The following is a 21,949-nucleotide window of genomic DNA, read 5'->3' on the forward strand; positions in this document are numbered from 1 at the left end:
GACTTCCCACACTGAGTCCCGGCTGCTGGCCTTCTCTCCTTGCAGGCTCCAAAGGTTTACCTGGCATCCCTGGCAAAGATGGCCTCAACGGACTCCCCGGCCCGCCTGGGGCTCTCGGTGACCCTGGTCTTCCTGGACTGCAAGGCCCTCCAGGATTTGAAGGTGTGGTGATGTCAGCACCAGGGGGCTGAGGGTTTCCGTGAGGGTAGGGGGATTTGGAGTGAGCCAGAATCTCAAATCTGAGAAACAGGAAATGGGGCAGTAAAGCCTGGCACTGAAAGGAGCCTGGAAAACCAGACTGCATTTCATTCGCTCCCATCCACCTCTGAGCCTGGGAAGGATGAGAGCCCCACATTCCGGAAGGCCAAGGACTCCTTCCAAATCCTTCTCTGGGTTCTCTTCTCTGAGAGCTATGATGGTCCTCTAGCCTGGCCCCTGGCCCTGCACTTCCCCTCTTCTACCCTGGGATTCTGACATGGATGGGAAAGGGGTAGTTCAAGGCATAAGAAAGTCTGAGATGAAGAATGGCTGCTACTTACTTCCCATTTGGTAACAGGGATGGCAAATCAGTTGTCCTGCGCAGAGACCAGTTCTGAGACTCCGTGGATAAAGGGGTACAATTAACTAGCCACATCTTCCATGGGCAGGAGAACTGGTGGGATTTTTGTCCCGCTAATCCCAATTCTGCTTTCGCTGCCTCTGATTCATCAGGGGCCCGGTTATGTCCTGGGAGAGCCTGCAAGCTCCAAGGAGTCGCCCCCTCGGCCCCCTCCTGCCGTCATAGAGGACGGGAGGCCTGGTGGCTGGGGGAGGGGAGATGGATAAGCACACTTTTGCAAACAGGGACTGTGCGGCGGGATACGCCTGAGCTGGCATTCCAGCTCCACGGGTTGGGGGACTTGTGAGCCTGTTCCATTGTCTACAAATCGGGGTAATCGGGTTTTTGTGAGGATCCAGTGAGCCCAGCTGGGTGCTCAGCCTGAGGTCAGTGGCTGCCTTTATGAGCGGCTCACCCTACCTCTCTTTCCTGCTGTCTCCCTCTCAGGCGCTCCAGGGAAGAAGGGTCCCTTCGGGAGGGCTGGAGTGCCTGGGCAGAGCGTGAGAGTGGGGTACACCTTGGTGAAGCACAGCCAGTCGGAACAGGTGCCCCTGTGCCCTGTCGGGATGAGCCAGCTGTGGGTAGGTTACAGCTTGCTGTTCGTGGAGGGACAGGAGAAAGCCCACAACCAGGACCTGGGTAAGTACCGGCTCTGACACCAGCCTTGGTCACCCCCACCACCACCACCACCCCAGGGATCAAGAACTCCCCTCTTCTGTCCTCTCAGCCTGGGGCGGGCCCACCATTGGGTAGCAGGATTCCAACAGTAGCTGCCGTGTCAGGCATATCTGGGTTTAAACCCTGGCGCTCCCACTTACTGGCTGGGAAACCTAGATGAGTTCTTCCACCTCTCTGAACTGCCACTTCCTCCTTAAACGAAAACAAAGCTAAGGCTAGTACCTATCTCAGAGGCTGCTATAAGGATTACATGAATCACCCAATGGAAAACGCTTAGGACAATGTTCGGCATGTTAAGCAGGAGTAATAATAATAATAATATGACCTGTGGGGCAACAGCAATTACCCGGGAATTAATTGTATTGTCTGCAGGTGTGCCAACTCTGAACCACAGACTCACTCTATTCAATGCGGATTTGACACAGCAGATTAATTAGGGGGTCCTTCCACGGCTTAGACAAAGATTCCTTTCATTCTTGAACTTCCCTGGTGTGTTGAGAATAGGATTGGACCAACAGACGCCCGCGGATGCATGATATTCCAGCCCTGGAAGGAGGGCCGTCCCTTCTCTGGGACAAGTAGCTGGATACCACCCAGGCCAGTCTAGCCCTGGTGGCACTGGGCACGGTCCCAGCCCCGCCTCTCGGCCCCACCTTACCTGTCTCTGCCCACCTGCTCTCCTTCCAGGCTTTGCTGGCTCCTGCCTGCCCCGCTTCAGCACCATGCCCTTCATCTACTGCAACATGGACGAAGTGTGCCACTACGCCGGGCGTAATGACAAATCCTACTGGCTCTCCACCACCGCCCCCATTCCCATGATGCCTGTGGGCCAGGCCCAGATCCCCCAGTACATCAGCCGCTGCTCTGTGTGCGAGGCACCTTCACAGGCCATCGCTGTGCACAGCCAGGATGTCACCATCCCGCGGTGCCCCCTGGGCTGGCGCAGCCTCTGGATCGGGTACTCCTTCCTCATGGTGAGGCCCTGCCTTGCCCCTGTCCCCAGTGTAGAGGCAGAGGACAGCGGTGGGGGTGCGGGGGGGGGGGGGGACCCTGGGAGGGTCCCTCAGGCAGGTTCGCAGGCTCAAGCGACATGATGTAGGAAGCACAGAATTTGAAGTGAAGGAAGAGATTTGGCCTGACCTTGGCCAAGTTCTGCATGAATGATGGGTGATTCTGAGAGTGAGTAGAAGGGAGCGGTTTTCACCTAGCAGTCCAGGGTGAGAATATCTATGAATCACAGGCAAAGGCCTTGACGTCTCCACGCCTGCTTCAGGTACACCATAAGCGAGGGAGGGAGGTGACAGGCGATCCTGGTGGACAGCCGATCCTGGAGAGGCTGCCCCCCACCCTCGAGGCCGGGACACACTGTCATGGCCCAGGCTGGGCATGGCCGCTCTTCCTCTTCTGCCCACAGTCCCAGGCCCCTCCGGCCGCTGCCATGTCCTCCTGAAAGGCTCCGATGAGGGTGTACTCTGTTTCTACATCCTTACTGAGGTTTTTGCTGCTTGCCCGCTATGGTGGGAGAGCTGTATGTCTTGGTAAGAAAGAGCTGAGAACATCTGCAAGCCCAAGGAGGCATCAACTCCCTCACATGCATTTCTGTGTGAATATCTGGGGTCGGGGGTCGGACATTAAATAAGCAAAAGGTAGGTTTCGGGCCAGAATCGCTCCCAGGGAACACCAGGGTGGCCCCTGCTGAAGTACTCTGCCTCGCCAGAGCTTCCTTGCTAGATCGCCAGGGGTGAGATGACGAGAAAGTGTCTGAAGAATTACCAAAGCCGTAGGCCTCCTCACGTTAGTGTGCCCACCTGGGATGAGGTACTTCCTTGTTTTGCTCTGTGTGAATTGGGCAGTTTATCCCCATGTGATACAGAGTCACCTCACCTCTCCTTCTGTCCCATCCACCACCCAGACCAGGAAATAAGTCAAAAAGGCCCCTGAGTTTCCACAAGGAATAGCACAAAATTTGTACAAAATCACCTGTGTTTTGCTCCAGGGAGCACTCTTAAGTCCTTACTCAGAATCTCTTTACTCTTACTTTTCACAGAATTCTAGTGTTCTAGAATATCCATATTTTCCTGAAAACTTGTAAGGGTGGGAATTTGGACTGCCTAGTACAGCCTCTTGGGACCATAAGACATGCCTGCTAAGGAGGAGAAAAGAGGGAGAAAATGATTCAAAGCTGGCCTAAGAACTCTGGGCACACAACTGTCCAACGCAAAAAGCAACATTCTCAACAACAAGCCTGAGTCCTGTGCCAAGTGTAAAATACACAGCGTCTGCCCAATTAGTAAGGCAGGGTAGTGTGTCCTTTATTCTAGAACATGTTCCATCTGAGGTTCAAAATGAGGAAAGATTTGACACTTCATATATCAGGAAAATCCCTTCTAAGGAGACTAACCCTCCCGGAGCTGTGTAAAGCAAGCCATCCCTGAGCGTCCAACTTGGGCATTTGTCCCATTGGCCATTTGCTGACCCTGGGGGGATGAAGCCTCTTCCTCACCCCCTGTGGTCCAGCTAATACCCCAGCTGACATGAAGGGAGAGGGGGTGGGGAGTGCAGTGACACGGACTGCTCTCTGTGGGTACAGTGACTGGCGACTATGGGCTAATGAATGGTACTGACGTTGGATGCTGAAGGGGCCCTGAAGTGGGGGCCAGGACGCTAGGCCACATACTCCTTGCTGTTGCTCAGCAAGCAACAATGCTCTGTGTTGTCCTAAAGGGTGTGGTACAGGTGGAAAACGTAAGAAGTTCTAAGGAAGCTAACTGCAGAGCGGGCACTATTCAGGCTGGGGGAGGGGCCCCAGGTTTAGCCACTTGGTGGAGTACCACATGCTCTTCTTGGGGTTCACCACCAAGGGCTTGGAGTAGACAAGGGTCTGGGGAAGACCTGCATTCTAAAACCTACTGAATCTGCCTTCATTCAGCTTTTCTCAGACTTACTTGCCCACGGGGATTGGCAAGGAGCCACCGAACACACTTCGGAACTCAGTGGGATGCTCGGAGTTTGGTGGGGGAGGACACTGGCCAAGAGATCCCCGCTGCCCAAGCGCAGTGGGTTAGGAGGTCACTTGGGGAGCTTGGAGGGAATGCTCCTGGCCCAGAGGAGCTACAAGCTCAAGTGGTCCTAGGAGATTTGAGGCTGTAGGATAGATGCTAGGGCTGAGCCAGGGGCCAGAGCTGCGTAAGGGCCCAGGGCTGAAGCGCTGACCCCATCTGTTGCAGCATACCGCGGCGGGCGCCGAGGGTGGCGGCCAGTCCCTGGTCTCCCCGGGCTCCTGCCTGGAGGATTTCCGAGCCACTCCTTTCATCGAGTGCAGCGGGGCCCGGGGCACATGCCACTACTTTGCCAACAAGTACAGTTTCTGGCTGACGACGGTGGAAGAGAGGCAGCAGTTTAGGGAGGAACCGGTGTCCGAAACACTGAAGGCCGGGCAGCTCCACACCCGCGTCAGCCGCTGCCAGGTGTGTATGAAAAGCCTGTAGAGGGGCAGCTGCTGCACCCCCGCCGCCCACCCCTCCCCCACACAACGGTCACCTCACAGCTGAAGAAGGAAGGACCCCTGCTCTGTTGCCTCTCCGTCAAGTCGTACATCGGTGTCTCCTGAGGGCTGGACTACTGGACACTGGTCACCCTGACCATCAGGCCCAATGGGTGAGCCCACCCTACTGGGGCCTGCTGTCCCATTTCAAACTGGTGCTGTTGTTGGACGTGGATGTTTGCAGGCTTATTCACGGCTACCTCAGAAAGACCTGCTGGGCGACTGCTTTCTTAGACTCCTAGCTTTCCTCATTGTCTTGATCAGAAAGCCCTTCACCATAGCTGAGAAGTCACTTCTTTCTGTCCAGAGGTCACCACATTATTTGCCTTAAACCAGAAGCTGGTGTTTCCACATTCAGCCAGAAAATTCTCTGGCTAAGCATTCACAGGGTGGCTTGAGCCTGCATGGGGCAAGCTCTTACTCATCCAGGGGACCCACTGTGTCTAGGCAGGCGGTGGACCTGGAATGGGGTGCCCACCAGCAGCCGGGGGTGCTCTTTGGTTCCTTCAAGGGTGAGCCAAGCTGGGCCCCAGAGTGCTTCAGGAGTGGGTTTGTTAACTTCAGATGATCCCCAATGAATTACTTCCTCCTTGCCAGCGCCCTCCCCAGCCAGAGACGGAGAACTTGGCCTAGTCCAGAGTAGAGCAGGGGAGGCACCAAGTGCAGCCAGGCCCAGAAAGGGAAATGAGAACCACACCCCTTTCTCCCAGGCCGGGTCGGGGGTGGGGGTGGGGGGAGTTGGGGGCAGAGAGGTGGATGGGTAAGAAGGTGTGAATTTTGCTTTGGACTCCAGGAACAAAAAAAGACAAAGCCCTTGTCCCAGTTTCTCAGAGGTCCCTGTTTATTCCAAATGCCATCCAGATGTGTGCAGTGGGGCAAATCGAAGCCATGGTGTTTTGGGTCCTTAGCGTTCTGAGGCTGTTGTTAGAGACTTTCCATTAAAATGTCCATCCAATTGCTCTTTCATGGGTAGCCTGTTAAACTATTTTAATACATTGTTAAGTCTCATAGAAATCTAGCACACTCCTCTCCTTAGCAGTTGGCAGACCTAAAACAAGCTGGAGTGGACTATAAAGTGTATTGCATTCTCTGCAGGGGGATGTGTTTTAACCACTTCCTCTGATCATCAGTTTCCCGGAATACCTAGCTATGTTAACATGAGGCAATTCCTTCTGGGTGATTCTGTTTCCTTAAATATTATGTAAACCATGCCAACACAGAGAAAGCAAAATCAGTATAATCTGAATTACTGTTACCTTCACCTCCTAAGTAATAAGCATGCTGTCAGCTTTGTGCATTGCAAATAAAAGGACTCACACATCAACATTCGGCTCTTTGGATGTTTTCTGATGAATACTTTTCTAAAGTCCATCTCGCTATAATTCGTGAGTTCCCCTCAGAGCCTGATAATGCAAGCTGAGCTTTACAACATAATACTGAGGTGGAAAAAATACAATTAAAGTCAAAGGGTAGAAGGCAACAAATCCACAACTTCTCTGAAAATACACCTACAACTCCTTTTAGCCCCATCCATGCTAGAGTTCAAGAAATGGGTTTCCATACTTCTGGGGCCTCAGTATCCTTTACAGAGAAATCAAAAGTAGAGAAATGTTGGGGGCACCTGGGTGGCACAGTCAGTAAAGCATCCAACTCTTGGTTTTGGCTCAAGTCGTGATCTCAGGGTCATGAGGCCAAGCCCCACATCAAGCTTCTTGCTCAGTGAGGAGTCTGCTTGAGACTCTCTCTCCCTCTGCCCCTCTACCCCACCAACCTCACATGCACATGTTCGCTCTCTATCTCAAAAATAAATAAATAAAACCTCTTTTTTAAAAAAGTAGAGACATGTTGAGGTTGTTAAAATCAAATCTGAGACATATATGCATATTTTGTATATGCATAAAATATATCTTCTGGACTGATAAGAAAGCCATGATTCTGGGAGCATTCAGAGAAGGAAACCAATCCATGGGAGAGAGAGACATTTTCACTGTATATCATTTTGTACCTTTTGATTTTTGAACTACTGGAATATCTTACCTACTGGGGAAAAAATGGAATTCAAGGAAACAAGTGTTCTAATATTCCTACATATACAGAAAACAAAACAAAACAAAACAAAACAAACTTTAGTTTGGTGCTGGCTTTCAAGGCTAGTGTTTGCTGGCCTTCCTCAGGCCTTGGTAGAGAAGGGGGGTGGAATGCACCCAAGTTAAGAGGGAAGGAGAGAAACATGGGCTTGAGGTACAGCTGCACAGAAGAGGGTTTAGCAAAGCCAATTTGATCAAAATGTGCTTGAAGATTTGCTATGTTGCTCATCCTGAAATGGTTCAGAATTGCATTTGCCGCACGGATTAAATGTCACCACGTGAATAATTTTTTCTCATTATAGCTGTCAACCAAAATGGAGTCAAAGTCAAAGGCCAATTTGGATTTCCCCCGAATCAACAATTTTAAGTCAGTGATTAGCAAACTACAGCCGGCACACTAAATCTGCAGCTTACCGCCTGCTTTTGTAAATAAAGTTTTATTGGCTTCCAGCCAGGCTCATTTGTGTGCACACCAGCAATGGCTGATTTTGCTCTTTTGCACTTTGACCATGGAGCTGAGTGGCTGTGACAGAGACCATATGGCCTGCAAAACCAGAAGTGTTTACTATTTGGTCCTTGGCAGGAAAAGTTTGCACACAGCTGATTTAAAGTGATCACGACTTGGGGCACCTGGGTGGCTCAGTCGGTTAGGCCTTTGGCTCAGGTCATGATCCCGGGGTCCCAGGATGGAGCCCCAAGTCTAGCTCCCAGCTCAGTGGGGAGTCTGCTTCTCCCTCTCCCTCTGCCTTTCCCTGCCGCTCATGCTCTCTCTCTCTCTCTTAAATAAATAAAATCTATTTAAAAATGAGTTTTTGCGGGACGCCTGGGTGGCTCAGTTGGTTAAGCAGCTGCCTTCGGCTCAGGTCATGATCCCAGCGTCCTGGGATCGAGTCCCACATTGGGCTCCTTGCTCCGCAGGGAGCCTGCTTCTCTCTCTGACTCTGCCTTCCACTCTGTCTGCCTGTGCTCGCTCTCACTCTCTCTCTCTCTTACAAATAAATAAATAAAATCTTTTTAAAAAATGAGTTTTTGAATAAATAAACAGGTAAAGCGATCATGGCTTGATTGAAGGGCAGGGTGGCATGTGACAAAACATCAGTAAGGATGGCAACACCCATCATCAGACAGCAAGTTGCCCTCAGCTAGAAACGGAATCAACCAGGGCGCATTTGATGTGATTTCTCAGGCAAATTTTTGATCTGAATTATAATCATTTAAAATACATATTCAAATAACTTAAAAAGACCTTTTTCTCCCTGATGCAATCACTTTATTATTAGAGCAAGAGAACAGATTGCTTCTTAGTATTTAGCCCAAAAGAGGTCACTCCTGAAGGGGTGAAGAAGCACAGGGAAACCATCTCTTCTCTGCTGGTGCTTGAAGCAAGGTGGGAGTTTCTGTCTGTCTTCCAGACATCCATCTCCTCGTTTCAGTAGCTGAAGACTCGCTGTGGCCAGGTAAGACAAGCCGGGAAGCAAGGGATAACTCCTAACCTTTCTGTTCCTATGTTCCATGATTGTTCTAGTTCGTTCTGGGGGAAGGTTATTATCGTTTGTTTTCTGAGAAACGGTAATTGGCTCAGTCATGATTGCTTTCAAGTTTGTATGCTGTTGGCATATCAGGCACTTGCTGACTAGAAAAGTCTCATGTAATGGGTTTGTGCTCTTCTTGTGCCGGGTGGAAGACAGACCGCCAAGTCGCGTTTCCGCTATCCTAGACGCTCAGGATCTCGAAATCTTCCTCCAGGTCAAACTCCTCTAGTTGTTCAGTAGAGTCAATGAATTCTGTTGGAGTACGGAAATGAGAAAGAAGGAAGCTTGACACTCTGGTTGAAATGGTCAGTACAGTTAATAGTTAAGGCTATTCATTTTTTAATTGTTTTGCTAGAGAAACGTGGAAGAGACTCGCAGGTGGGACCGCGGACAAGTACTAGAGATTCTTTAGAAAGAACCACATTGAGGGCGCCTGGGTGGCTCAGTTGGTTAAGCCATTGCCTTCAGCTCAGGTCATGATCCCAGAGTCCTGGAATCGAGTCCCATATCAGGCTTCCCCTGCTCTGCAGGGATCCTGCTTCTCCCTCTCCCTCTGCCTCTCCCCATGTTTGTGCACTCACTTTCTCTCTCTGTCAAATAAATAAATAAAATCTTTAAAAAAGGGCACCTGGGTGGCTCAGTAGGTTAAGCCGCTGCCTTCGGCTCAGGTCATGATCTCAGGGTCCTGGGATCGAGTCCCGCATTGGGCTCCCTGCTCAGCGGGGAGCCTGCTTCCCTCTCTCTCTGCCTGCCTCTCTGTCTACTGTGATCTCTCTCTGTCAAATAAATAAATAAAATCTTTAAAAAAAATCTTTAAAAAAACTTATAAAAATTTTAAAAAAGAAAGAGCCACACTGAGATACCACCTTACATCTGTCAGAATGGCAAAAATTGACAAGGCAAGAAACAACAAATGTTGGAGAGGCTGTGGAGAAAGGGGAACCCTCTTACACTGTTGGTTGGAATGCAAGCTGGTGCAGCCACTCTGGAAAACAGTGTGGAGGTAGCTCAAAAAGTTAAAAATAGTACTACCCTATGACCCAGCCATTGCACGACTGGGTATTTACCCCAAAGGTACAGATGTAATGAAAAGAAGGGGCACCTGCACCCCAATGTTCATAGCAGCAATGGCCACAATAGCCAAACTGTGGAAAGAATCAAGATGTCCTTCAACAGACGAATGGATAAAGAAGATGTGGTCCATAAATACAATGGAATATTACTCAGTCATCAGAAAGGATGAATACCTACCATTTGCATTATCATGGACGGGACTGGAAGAGATTATGCTGAGTGAAATAAGTCAAGCAGAGAAAGTCAATTATCAAATGGTTTCACTTATTGGTGGAGCATAAGGAATAGCATGGAGGACATTAGAAGAAGAAAGGGGAAAATGAAGAGGGGGCATATCAGAGGGGGAGATGGACCATGAAAGACTACGGACTCCAGGAAACCAACTGTGGGTTTTGGAGGGAAGGGGGAGGTGAGCCCAGTGATGGGTATTAAGGAGGGCATGGATTGCATGGAGCACTGGGTGTTAGACACAAACAATGGGTCATGGAATACTACATCAGAAACTAATGATGCACTGTATGGTGACTAACATAATTAAAAAAAAAAAAAAAGAAAGAAGCAAAATAGTTAAGTTCATTACACAGTCTTATTCCCAGGGATGAGGACAAGGCTCTGGGGTCTTTGAGGTACTTTTCAAATCACCCCTGGCCCCTGATTTGTTTTTTTGGGCCAGACCATGAATATACATTCTCTTCATTTTGATTTCATATGGCCCTTTTGCATTGAGCTCATTTTCTTCAACTCTCAGGCTTTGAAACTGGTACAGATCAGTTCACTGGAAGATTAAAATCATCGAGGACACACTCCGTGCTCAGCCCAGCTGAAGAGACACTGTACATTCTATGGAAAGCCTGAGCCACAGTTGATTCAGTCTCATGAAACAACAGCCACCCAAGAACCCTGGAACAATGGCTTACCTGCCCCAGTGGTTGTCACTTCTGGCTTAGCTGGAGGAACAAAGGGAGGCCAGTGTGATGGATGTTTCTGAACTAATTCAAACATCCTTAAATTTTCCTTTAGGATTTCCTGAGGACACACAGAAACAGCTGTAAACATTTCAGACTGACTACACATTTCAGGCTGGTTGTCCATCTGTGATCCCAAACCCTGTGAGAGTGGCCTGGTTGTTGAAAGGTGGGAACCAAGCCCAGTGCGCCCATCTTCTCCTCACCCCATCCGAGGACCCAGCCCCCTTCTGTGCTAGCGCTGGCAGCCCAGGAAGGAAGGACACTGGACGGAGGAGCCGACGGAAAGCCAGACACCCTGGCCTAACTCAGTTCAGCGGCGAGCTGTCCCTGATGTGTTGCCTCCAAAGAACTTTGTGTTCATTACGTGAAACCTGGCCCCAAAGGATCCGGGGACAGCATATTGGCGGGGTTTTGATTTTAGTCCAACACATGTGGTGTATGTCCTAATTGATATGGCACAGTCTTACCAGAGAACTTTCATTCAACCTTTACAGGGGGTGTGTCTAGAGTTGTGCTGCCTTCTAACAGGTTAAGAATTACCTTTAGAAAATAATTTTCCATTGTGTCCCAGCCAGTGTTTCACTAGGGTGGCAGAGTCAGCTAGGGACATTAACGTCAATTATCTGTTGGCTCGTGAAGAAAAAAAATCTGCCCTCCTCACACTTGCAGGAGGCTCTGGGCTCCCATCTCCTGGCCTCTATTTTCTTTCTTTCTTCTTCTTCTTCTTCTTCTTTTTTTTTTTTTTTTTGGCAGGTAGGAGAATAGCACGTCTCCTGCCATTCCATCTGGGGCACTTTTCAACTATTCCCTGTGATCGTCCTTTAATAAGCATTTATCAATGTCTCCTACGTACTTGGCATGTGTTAGAAGTGAGGATGAGCAGGGCAGATGCAAAGACTGGTGAGCCAGCAAAAACGGTGACTACCCTTTTACACAAAATACTGAGAAGAGAGCATATCTGGCTTTGCTGTCTACACAGATTCCTGCAAACTGTGTTTCATTTAGCAGCAGCGTGCCGACCTTTAATAGAAACGAGACAGCTAAGAGAAAGACACACTCCCTAAACTACATCATGGACTATATGAAACTGTTAACAGACCACGAAACAAACAGAAAAGCAGTTTGGTTCCTTCAATCATCTCGGCGCTATGAAGGGCACGAGGAAGAATTTAGGCGGAACTCTGTGAAATTAGCATTAAGTGAAAATGGTGGAATATTCGTTGAATATTTCATGTGACTTGTAGGCATAATCGGATGAGACATTACGTAGCTAAAAATATCACCCACTTGACATACTAAGCATATTTCAAACAAAGGTTTTGCTCTGGTTCCCCCCAGAATTATGCATAATTCTCCACATCTTAGTTTTTCTCTTGCAGTATAATCCCATCAGGCTAGACTCATGTCACTACGTGGAGCAGTCTTGAAAAGCGATCCTATTGAATAACTTCTGCTTTTAAGACTAAGAAAAACATACATCGTTACCTTCTGTACAAGGCTACACCAGCTATCAAAGTCCTTTTCTTCTTTGCAGAAAAATCCCTTGGGGGGAAAAGCAAGAGAACAGAACTTAGAACTGGTCAGGGGCACAGAGTCAGGCCCTCTGTACTACAAGATGGCGCCCCTGGCCTGGAGCTAGGATGGGGGCTGCTCTCTTTAGATGCATCTTCTGGCAATAATGGAGCACATTGGCTGCATTGCTCCCTCTCCTGGGCCATTACTTTACCTGGACACACACATTTACACGTTCATTCCACCTCTCCCTCTCTGTCCTACTCGCTCTCCCCCACCCCCTGTCCCTCTTCCCTCATACTGTGAGATATAGTAACTTGAAGGCCAATCTCCAAAGCATGGGGTTAATTCCATTACCCTCGGTGCGTAAATAGACACATCCATAAGGAACAGTTGATTAAACCAACCACAAAAAGTCAAATAGTACTTGTAGCTGGAGGTAGTACATGGTAAGATGGCTTTGACCTGAAGGAAATGATCTGTTAGAATAAAGAGAACCATCCACCTCCTTCCCCATCCTCAGAGCCAGCCTACAGTAGTGAAAGAATGGTCCAAAACAAGAGGAGGGCTCTTGTCCACTCTCGATCTCTGGTGCTCTGACAATTAGGTTAAACTGGAAGAGAGGATTCAGCCAGGCCTCAGAACCAACAGTAACTTTACAGGCAGCTGTCCCTTTAGTGTGTGAAGACAGTCGTCATACCTCCAGGGGGGAACACCCTGAGTGCCCAGGGAAGTGAGCACTATCTACCCGGAAGGTCTTGCCCTCTGATCCCTCCCTAACTATGTCCCGCCTTATTCCCTGAGCCTGGGTAGCAATAACTAGGGGGCAAGAAGTAAAAGGGTAAAGACTGTAATGCTAATAATAACTAGCATTTACAGAATGCTTACAAGGTGCCCAGCCCTGAGCTGAATGCCTTATGCCTCCCACAGCCCTGAAGGAAGTACTGTTCTGCTCATTTTAGGGGTGAGAAGGCTGAGGCTCAAAAAAGTTCAAGGGCTCCTCCTAAGTCCATGGCTAGGAGGTGGCAGGGCCAGGATTCCAACTCTAGCAGTTTGCCTTCAGGGTTCATCCCTTCCCTACTATACTATGGTATACCCCTGGGGGGTGGGGCGTGGTGAGGAACATCCTCTCTCGCCTTCCTACCCAGCAAAGCTAGAGAACTCCCCAGAAACCAATCTGTAACAGGGTGGCATCCTGTCTCTTGGCCCACCCAACCTTCAGATACCCACCAGCGCTACGGAAGGATCCAAGTTCAAGATGTTCATTCGCTGCGGGGACTGTAGGCAATGGAAAGTCTGGTCGTCAACCGTTCCATTCTCTTCGGTGTCAACAAAAGTCTGGGTTGTGTGAGGGTCCAAGAAAATTAGCTCATCACCTGTTTGGAATGAGACATGCTTAATCTAGAAAGAATGGCTGCCCCTGTCCCACTGCTGTCCCTCAGGGGGAGGAGGCGCTCTGGTTTTCTTAACCCCTCCCTTTGGTGACAATGGGAATGAGATGACAGAAAGCCTGAACTCAGGTGATCATGCTTGAAGGAAGCCAAATCCAATCACTCAACCAGAGGACTCGCCCTAGCAGTTACATCTCCTCAAAGCCCAAGACCAAAAATGGAGAGGGACGGGTTTGAGCAAATGAGCAAATGAGAGACCAGAGATGATGTGGCAGGCTCTGTGAGCAGCAGTTAGCAAAGAGGTGGGAGGTACAACCACCAGGGCGGGAGCCCAGGTACCATTAGGGAGCTTCCTGCCTCTTTCCACATTGGGAAGCATCTTGCTGGCTCCATGCCATTGGTTCTCAGACTTGTGGGCAGAGAGCACATCTGGTAAGAAAGAAAAGGCCTTGGCCTTCCCAGAGAAATGGAAATGCTGACTCTGTTAATGATGGGCTCTGACTTCTGATCTCAGTTAGCTAGCAAGTTAAGCGATTCCTAGTGGAAAGCTTTGATTCCACCACAGACACACCTCACCAAGGAAATTCACTTTGAGATGATCTGCCTGCACAAAGGAGAGAAGAGCCATGCTTTGTCAAGGTAGAAAAAGCCCAACCCAATAACGACCTGGGAGGAGTTTGAGATAATAACATCTCTACTTTGATATTCAAAGGGCTGAGAGGCCCTCCAGGGCTCATCAGTGTCCTGCTGACTTGGCCAGAGTGGTAGCCCATCCTCACTGGTCAGGCTTCAGGACCATCTGTGTTGTAGACGGGGTTGGGCAACCAAAGAGAGATCTACCCAAGGCAGGAGAATGGGGTAGGAAGAGATGCCCCCCAAGACCCTCCCTGGAGTGACATCCAGAATGGCATTGGGCCACATCTAAGTGTTTCTGTCAGCAGACAACGTGTTTCTGATGCCTGATGAATAGCTTAACTTGTCTCTACCACAGACATATATATCCCCGCTAGACCACTGCTGGGTAGATCAGTTATGCCCCAAAAGCCTCAAGTCACAAAGAAAAGCAATAACCAGGATGTTCAGAAGGAAGCTTACCTATGACCACAGAAAAGGAAGAAGGAAAGGAAGCTGTGCACAAGAAAATGGAAATCCAGAGCGGGATTAGGAGCAAGCATTCTGCCAGTGTTTCAAGTTAAGGTGCTGGGAATAATTGGATAAATAAGAGCATCCTCTCTGATTCTGGCCCTTTCCAGGTGTGTGCCTGCGTGTGTGTGCGCGTGCGCATATATGTGTATGTGGAGTGGAGCTTTTCAGGTGCCGCTGTTTCTGAGAATGCTTAGAAGAGATACAGTAGAATCCCCCCAAAGTTCTAGAAGTGATGTGGGACCAAACCCAGGTCTCTAATTAGGCCTGAGAACAAGAGGCCATCTGGTCAGCCATCTGCAGACAAGTGGCTCATGCTATGGATCCTTGGTGGCAACCTTCCCCAAAGTGCAGGGGGCAAACATCTCCTGTCTAAGCAGGCAAAATCGGACAGACAGACTCTCATCCTGGACATAGGGTCACACATCGAGAGCTTTCCCCAGCTTCCCACTGGAAAAGAGGGCCCTCAGGAAGCAAGGTAGCACGGCAGGCAGAGATGGCCTCATTGGAACTGAATGCTGGTTTGGCTACTTTCTAGCTGGGTGACTTTGAGGCAATCCCTCCAACTCTTAGTTTCACTATACTAAGCTTTACCTCACAGGAGTATCTAACTATCTGTATCTATATCTCTATATTGGACTATCTGTCTATACCTGTATGTGTATGTATGTTCTCTATCTATCTGTCTGGGGGTGGGACTTTGCAGGGTCCCTGACACAAGACAGCTTTTCAGCAGATGGCAGTTCTCATCTGTTCCCTCCCTTCAGACATTTGACCATTCTGGAATCCCCAACCTAATACAGTCAGGGGGTAAGTTAGACAAGGGGATTCGGGTGGACTTTGGGGCCTCCAATAAAGGTGAAGCAAAGGATTTATGAAAGGCAATGGGCAAATGGGAACTGTGCACACCTCTGTCTGGGTTGCTGAGGATTGCCCACACCCCTTTAATGAGTAGTCAACCTCCACAAAAGTCACCTTGACCCAGCAGTCTCACGAAACAGGAGGGCTATGCCAGCTTGGCAAACTCTTTCTGGGTAACTTGGGGTAAGGGAAGTTCAGGCCCCCCAGGAATCCCATCCATTGTTCCTTGAGGTCCCTCCAAAATTATTTTCCAATCGGTTTCTGCCTTGTCCTCGAACAAAGAAAAAGGCAAAATTTATTTTTGCAACCTTTTCTTTGACAGGAACCCAAAAGTTTAGAAGTGGAAGGCATGTATAGGACTCCAAAGACTATTTGGTATTGAGAAAAAACAAAGGTCTCCTTGATTTGCAAAGCTGTAGTTCTCAGGCTTGACCAATAGATGGCAGCAATAGTGAGTGCTCAGGCCACTGCAGAAACCCCACCTCAAAGAGAAGAAAGCAGCAAAGGAAAGGCCAGTGTCGGGGGTCAGGAAGGGTGGGGTCACCTTTCACTGGGTGTGCACTACATCCCCGGCTCTTGGCTGAGTGCTCTTCTGTGAGGTGACAACACAGCAAGGCAGGGGTGAGCCCTATGTTCTTTTTTGTTTTTTAAAGTAAACTCTATGCCCAATGTCGGGCTCAAACTCAGGACCCCAAGAGCAAGAGTTGCGTGCTCTACCCCCAGCTGAGCTGGCCAGGGGCCTCAGCCCTATTTTCCATAAGAAACTGAGATGAAAGGGTGGATATTCTTTTCCTGCTGTCACACGGCTGGCATGAGAGATAGCCGACAAGGCTGGGGATGTCAGTTTCCCATGCCACCTCAGCTCTCTGAATCTCTGAGTGGGGCGGAGGGTGGCCAAGCCCACTGCACCCTCTGCTCTGCACATCCCTCATGCCATTCCCCATTCCTGCTCTGGCTCCTCTTGCCTATCCAAGGCTCCCCATTATAACCCAAGCTCATATTCCCCAAGACCCAATTTCAGGCCACACCACTCCCTTCCCTGTCCTCTTCAGCACCAACCATATGCCTGGGCCCTTGGTACACAACATGTGGTGTGTACACCAGCAGCATTGGGCCCACCTAGTTAAAAGTGCAGAATCTCTGGGCCCACCCCGGACCTGCTGAACCCGCATTTTAATCACCTCTCAGGGTGATCTGTGTGCACACCAGAGTTTGAGAAGTACTGGGCTAGCTTGCCTGGTACGCCAAGGGCCTTACATGACTCAGATCACAGCTAATGTATAGGGTGGCTGGAGTTCCAGAGGCATCAGCTGAGGCAAGGGAATGCTGGGTTGCTTGTTAGGATCCGTGTTAGGAACATTAGTGGTTTTAAGGCTTAGCCCCCATTAGCAGAAAAAGGATAGCTCTGTCTTTGTCTCCTCTCAATTCTTCCTGTTCATGGCTCCAAACAGTGAGGCAGCAGGCCCAGCTGCGTGGGCCTGGGAAGTCAGAGGATAGGTCCTAGACCAGATGCCCAAGCCCCAAGAAGAGGGAGATCCATAATGCCAGGCAAGTGAAACCCTGCCTCCCTGAGCCCCCACAGAAAGGAGAGGGAGAGGCTAAAATGTCATGCCCTTGGGGTGGTCCCATGGGCAAGCAGCTGTGGAACTGTCTTTCTGAGAGGCAAGGCAATGGAGGGACTGAAGGGGGCACCGAGAAGTGTTATTCTCCACAGATCAGGCCAGAGACAGAATGAGCTGACCAGAGGCCATGGAAGCTCTGGGTGAGATGAGGGTCCCCTAACCAGAATTGCCTGGGCTCCCGTGCAAACTTTCTGCCCACCCCCAACCCAGCCCGTGACGACTTACTTGTGAATCCTCTTTTCTTACCTAAGAATCCTATGAAATAATAGGCGTTATTTGGTTTTCCTCCTAATGCCCCTAAAGACTGTGGCATCTTAAAACACTCCTAGAGGGAAAGAGAATGCAAGATTCTCAACTCACTTGTGGACTGCTGCTCACGGATCTCCGTGCTCACATGGCGGTGTGATGGGCAGGCGGCAATGGGCCCGGGAAAAGGACTGACTTACTTTGAACGCATCAACGTAGACAGGGTTGATTTGGTTTATGCCCAGGCGAAGGGGCACAATGAGCAGCAGGGGTTTCCAGGCTGGGCGGCCCGCAGGGGTGCCCTTACTCTGGTTCGACGCGTTCAGAGTGTCAGGGGGACTCTCCCCGACTGTATCGGCACTCAAGGGAAGGACACAACACATTTTTTCTGGAAAGATAAGACAAGAGAACTGGGTCAAGGGGTATCCAGTCACGGGAGATATGCCCAGGGTGAAGCTAAGGGCCTCCTCATCTCCTGGCCTGGAGCCTCACCTCCTCCGCCAATAGAGGCCAGCTTGCCTCACCTCCCATGGGAAGCCCAGGCTGCTCCTTCAGCCCTTACTTCCTTCTGGCACCTGAGCGCTCACCTCCTGCCAGATATTAGAGGCTCAGTGAGAAAATCTTATTTCTCAACTAGTCCGCAAGGGCCTCTGAGACAGGGGCCGTATCTTTCGGTTTCTCTAACCCCATGGTGGAGAGCATAGGGCTGGGCAAACGGCAGCCTTGGCAGAAGACCTGTCAGTGGTTTAACTGGTTATCCTCACTTTGAGTATCCTGCAGGGAAAGGGTCTGGGCCCTTCCAGGGAGAGAGGACCCTCTCATTGTTTTCTTCCTTTCAGAAAGCTGAAAGGGAAGAGAAGAAAAGGCACAGGGAATGATTAACCAGAGTCCTATGCTCCTCTAAGTTTCCCTACTTTGGTGAAGCAGGCTGGAGGCAGTGTATGTCTGTCTGTCTGTTTCTCTCTCTCTCACACACACACACGCACACACTTTCTGAATGTTGAGGAAGGACCTCAACCACCCAACTCCCGGGAAGGAAAAGAAGCTAGGGACTCACTGATATCTTCAATGACTACTGTGTTATCCATGGAAACATAAACAGCCAAGGAATTCCATTCGTCAAATAAAGCAAGTTTTCTGAAAAGCAACACACAATGAAGTCAAAATTGGGGAAGATCGCAACATCAGCAGGGAGCAGCACAATCTATGTCCTGTGTCCCTAAAGTCACTGAACACTGAACCACAGAGAAGTTAGGGTTTGAGTCAAGCTCTGGCCCCCTGGGCTGAGAGCCCTGGAACATTCCATGTCCAGGACCCTTGAGAATGCCACAGAATCACTGTTTTCAAATCCTGAAAAAAAAAAAAAAGCCTGCTTTACATAATGGAAAAATCTACCTCACAAGATGATGTCACTTCTGCTGGGTGAAAGAGAAAAGGTACCAACATTTCTGCCAAGAGAACTTGTTTTCTCTTCTCAAATAAAAGATAATCTGACTTACTAGGGTATTTTCCCCAAAAAAGGGAAACTGTCATGGAAAAAAAAAGTGTGTGGGTGTGTGTGTGTGTACATATATACACACATACACACATATATACATATATACATACACACAAGGGGTTGGGAGCATAGATAATACAGAGAATAAGGCCCAGGAAAATGTAGAAAAAGAGATCTCTTACATCCCTCCACATATGCAGTGAAAACGCTATTCGAGAAACTTTAGCTTTAGGTGGCCTTGGTGCGGCGCCTTGTTGGTCAACAGCTGAAGACAGAGAGCATGCGGAATTGTGTGACTTTGGAAGGGGTTAGAAATAAAACCCCTTTCATAGAGGGATCATCTGGGGTCTGAGTAAAGCAGCATGACCTCATCTCCCTTACATTTCTCTCTCGCCTGTCTGAAAGAAGGCCTGTTTAACCCGGGTACTTCCGGGATTCTTGGGTAAAGCACAGTCTTACTGGACAAAAGAGAAAAAAAAATTCTCTTCCTGACCAAGGTAGCTCCTAGGAAGAGGTTAATTACCATTCCACTTTAATTTCATTCCGTTTGAGGTATGACCTTTCCCTGATATACTAATACTCTGTTGTTAATGGTAACAATCACAACGAATCAGGACCCACTTAATTTTTTTTTTTTAAATATGCTTCCATTTGTCCGTCGTTGAGAACTTCAAAATTTAGACGAAAGAAGCAAATTCTGAGGGACGTCACATAAAAACCCAAGTATTTCAGGCTGGGCCTGAGGCCCGGCATGGCCCTTCTGATTCATCTTCTACGCGCTCTACCCTGGCTTCCTACACTGGTTCCCAAAATACTGTCAGATCTTCGCTCAGCAGAGTCAACCATGCCCCCTGAAAGAACTGTGAATTAAGGTAAGAAATTGCTCTAGATGGGCTGTACCATTAGCAAGAAGTAAAGCCAAGATACAGATTTCACTTGGGTCCCTGGGAAATCCAGCCTACTTCCCTCATGAGCACATTTCCAGAGCATTCTGATTCCATGAAGACTGGCTTATAACTGAAACAGTGCCCCCTCGGCACTTTTCATGGAGCAGGTCCCCCCATCATCCTCCAGAGAACCCAGTAGTTGAAGAAGCAAGCTACACCCAAGGAGTCCAGATGGTTTCAACCTTCTGAGGGCCTAAATCCCGCCCCAGATTCTGGATGCCATCTTCATTCATCCTTCAAGTATGCATTTGAGCACTGTGTGTGCAAGGCAGTTTTATGTGCTAGCCTTACAGGAATGAACGAGACAAATACAATCTCTGCCCTCACTGACTTGGCATTTGAAGGCAGGCGTCAGGAAGGAGAGGGACAACAGGCGAGGAGGCCTGCAGGTGCGGGGGCTAAAGCCACTCACCCCGTTCACTGCTAAAATGTCAGTCTTAGATTCTCCAGCCGTGGGAGGTGAATTCTGCAATTTAACAGAGCCATGGCAAAAAGACCCTGCTGGGGTATGTGGAGTCGGCTAAGAGATAAATGACTGATCCCAAGCCTCCCTCGGGGTTGGTCTCCTCCCATAGGTGGCGAGCTCCCTGAGGCAAGGACCGTGTCTAGTTTATTTCCGTATACCCAGCACTTAGCACGGTGGAGCCACTCAGTAAATACTGAATGAATGAATGAATGAACGAATGAGGTCTTTTATACTCTATAGGGTAGGGGTCCGGGTCTTGCCTAGGTTGGCTCAGGCTTCCGCCACTACTTAGTCTTAGCCCTTGGGCTTCAGAGTGACCTTCAGTCTGACAGTCCCCTGGAAGGTGAGCAGAATCTTCTGCACATGCCAGTCTCAAAGAACTGCCTGAGCAAAATGGCCCAGATGCTTGGTGGCTCAGTGGCATGGCAAGAAGAGCTAGACTGATAGGAACGTGGAGTAGGCAGAAGAGGGAGGCATAGGAGACAGTACAGTAAGGCGGACACCAGACTCACTTACTTTAACACCTGTGCAACTGTATTTGGTCCAAACCATTCGCCAATTGACTTCCCTTCTCCTACACCCATTTGCGCTGTTTTTAATTGAGGGAGAAAGAAAAGACATCAGCAAAAGTTCTTCCAGCACACCACAAGTTCCTAATTCCTTGCATAAATAATTAAGCAGATGGACAACTTCGCAGAACCACATATAAGGCAGGGGATGAAAGCAATGGGTACAGACATTGTCTTAAAACCAGCGATGTGACCTCACCCATTTGATGGATAGAGTAGCAACAGTCCTTTCTATCTAAGAAGCACTGGAGGATCCGTTGGTATTCTTTGGGTTGTTCTTTTTGTTTCTCCCAGTTCCAGTCTTTGAAGGAAAAAAAAATGAGTTAAAGTCATTTTTATAACTGCTTATTACCTCTCTGCACTCTTGCCATAACTATGAGGTTAGAAGGAAAACGAAAGAGTTGCAGCTAGAAGGCAGGGGCCGTGGAGTTAGAACATTCCTAAGTAACTTCAATTTTGATGACAAAGACATCTGGAGATACTACTTTCAAGGTCTCAGGGGGTGTAAAGTAAAAGCAAAACAAAGAGTTGATCAAGGAATTGACTTAGCACAAGGGCTGATGCTAGATAAATATTACACAAAAACAAGGTCAGAAAAGGCTTTTCTGATCATCTACTCCATGAGTAGGAGGTCGTCACAAAACGCGGAAGTGTATCCTTTTATCACCCTGACGCCATACTGTCTCATCTCCACACAGACAACAACGGCCTTCACTGGTATATTTTGGCAGCATTGCCAAAAGAGTTTCGTAGGGGAAGTGCTATTCAGACACACAACAGTGCGCAGGAGAACAGATACAATTCGTGACTAAGGAAGCTCAAAAAAATTGGTATGCAGCCATTTTTACACAACCTTGAAAAAGTCCACATGGACTTTTGGCAAAACAAACACCTTTCCTATCAAATGCTCAAAGCTTCTTTGTGACCAAAACCCAAATAATTACATCTACAGGAATTCCCTCTCTGCCTGAGGCATGGCCCCCCACATGCCCCAGAGCCTATTTATCCCGGGACTCTAGACAACAACAAAAATTCTCCATAATCACTACCATAGACAGGATGTGCTTCTCCCATTCCCTCTGCTCTAGGAACTCCGTCTCATGGGACAGCTCTCTAGGGTTTAGTTGGCTTCCGAGACACTAACTTCTCTCCTGAGGTTTTAGACATAGTTTAATAACTTTACGACTAAAGTATTCTTGAAGTGGAAGGCCAT

At 48.9% G+C, this 21,949-nt stretch overlaps 2 protein-coding genes across 6 annotated transcripts in view; one reads left to right on the forward strand and one right to left on the reverse strand.

Annotated features, from left to right (window-relative positions):
* COL4A6 (collagen type IV alpha 6 chain) overlaps positions 1–6,144 on the forward strand; it is a 266,092-nt gene extending 259,948 nt beyond the window's left edge. The window contains exons 43-46 of the mRNA XM_059385604.1: positions 46–162; positions 1,046–1,237; positions 1,964–2,250; positions 4,504–6,144. Of these exons, the coding sequence (XP_059241587.1) occupies positions 46–162; positions 1,046–1,237; positions 1,964–2,250; positions 4,504–4,764 (857 nt within the window). The 3' untranslated portion in view covers positions 4,765–6,144. The remainder of the gene's footprint in view (positions 1–45; positions 163–1,045; positions 1,238–1,963; positions 2,251–4,503) is intronic.
* Positions 6,145–8,154: 2,010 nt separating this feature from the next.
* ATG4A (autophagy related 4A cysteine peptidase) overlaps positions 8,155–21,949 on the reverse strand; it is a 54,303-nt gene continuing 40,508 nt past the window's right edge. For 4 of the 5 annotated variants that reach the window (XM_059385598.1, XM_059385596.1, XM_059385600.1 and 1 more), the window contains 9 exons: positions 20,936–21,037; positions 20,684–20,756; positions 18,314–18,393; positions 17,457–17,644; positions 17,257–17,335; positions 13,224–13,369; positions 11,967–12,023; positions 10,431–10,539; positions 8,155–8,691 (listed from right to left, as the gene is read on the reverse strand). In XM_059385598.1, coding sequence (XP_059241581.1) covers positions 8,621–8,691; positions 10,431–10,539; positions 11,967–12,023; positions 13,224–13,369; positions 17,257–17,335; positions 17,457–17,644; positions 18,314–18,393; positions 20,684–20,756; positions 20,936–21,037 — 905 coding nt within the window. In that variant the 3' untranslated portion in view covers positions 8,155–8,620. The remainder of the gene's footprint in view (positions 8,692–10,430; positions 10,540–11,966; positions 12,024–13,223; positions 13,370–17,256; positions 17,336–17,456; positions 17,645–18,313; positions 18,394–20,683; positions 20,757–20,935; positions 21,038–21,949) is intronic. The other variant, XM_059385597.1, reaches the window with a different exon arrangement.

The sequence above is a fragment of the Mustela nigripes genome, chromosome X, assembly GCF_022355385.1.
Source record: "Mustela nigripes isolate SB6536 chromosome X, MUSNIG.SB6536, whole genome shotgun sequence".
Classification (NCBI taxonomy): domain Eukaryota; kingdom Metazoa; phylum Chordata; class Mammalia; order Carnivora; family Mustelidae; genus Mustela; species Mustela nigripes.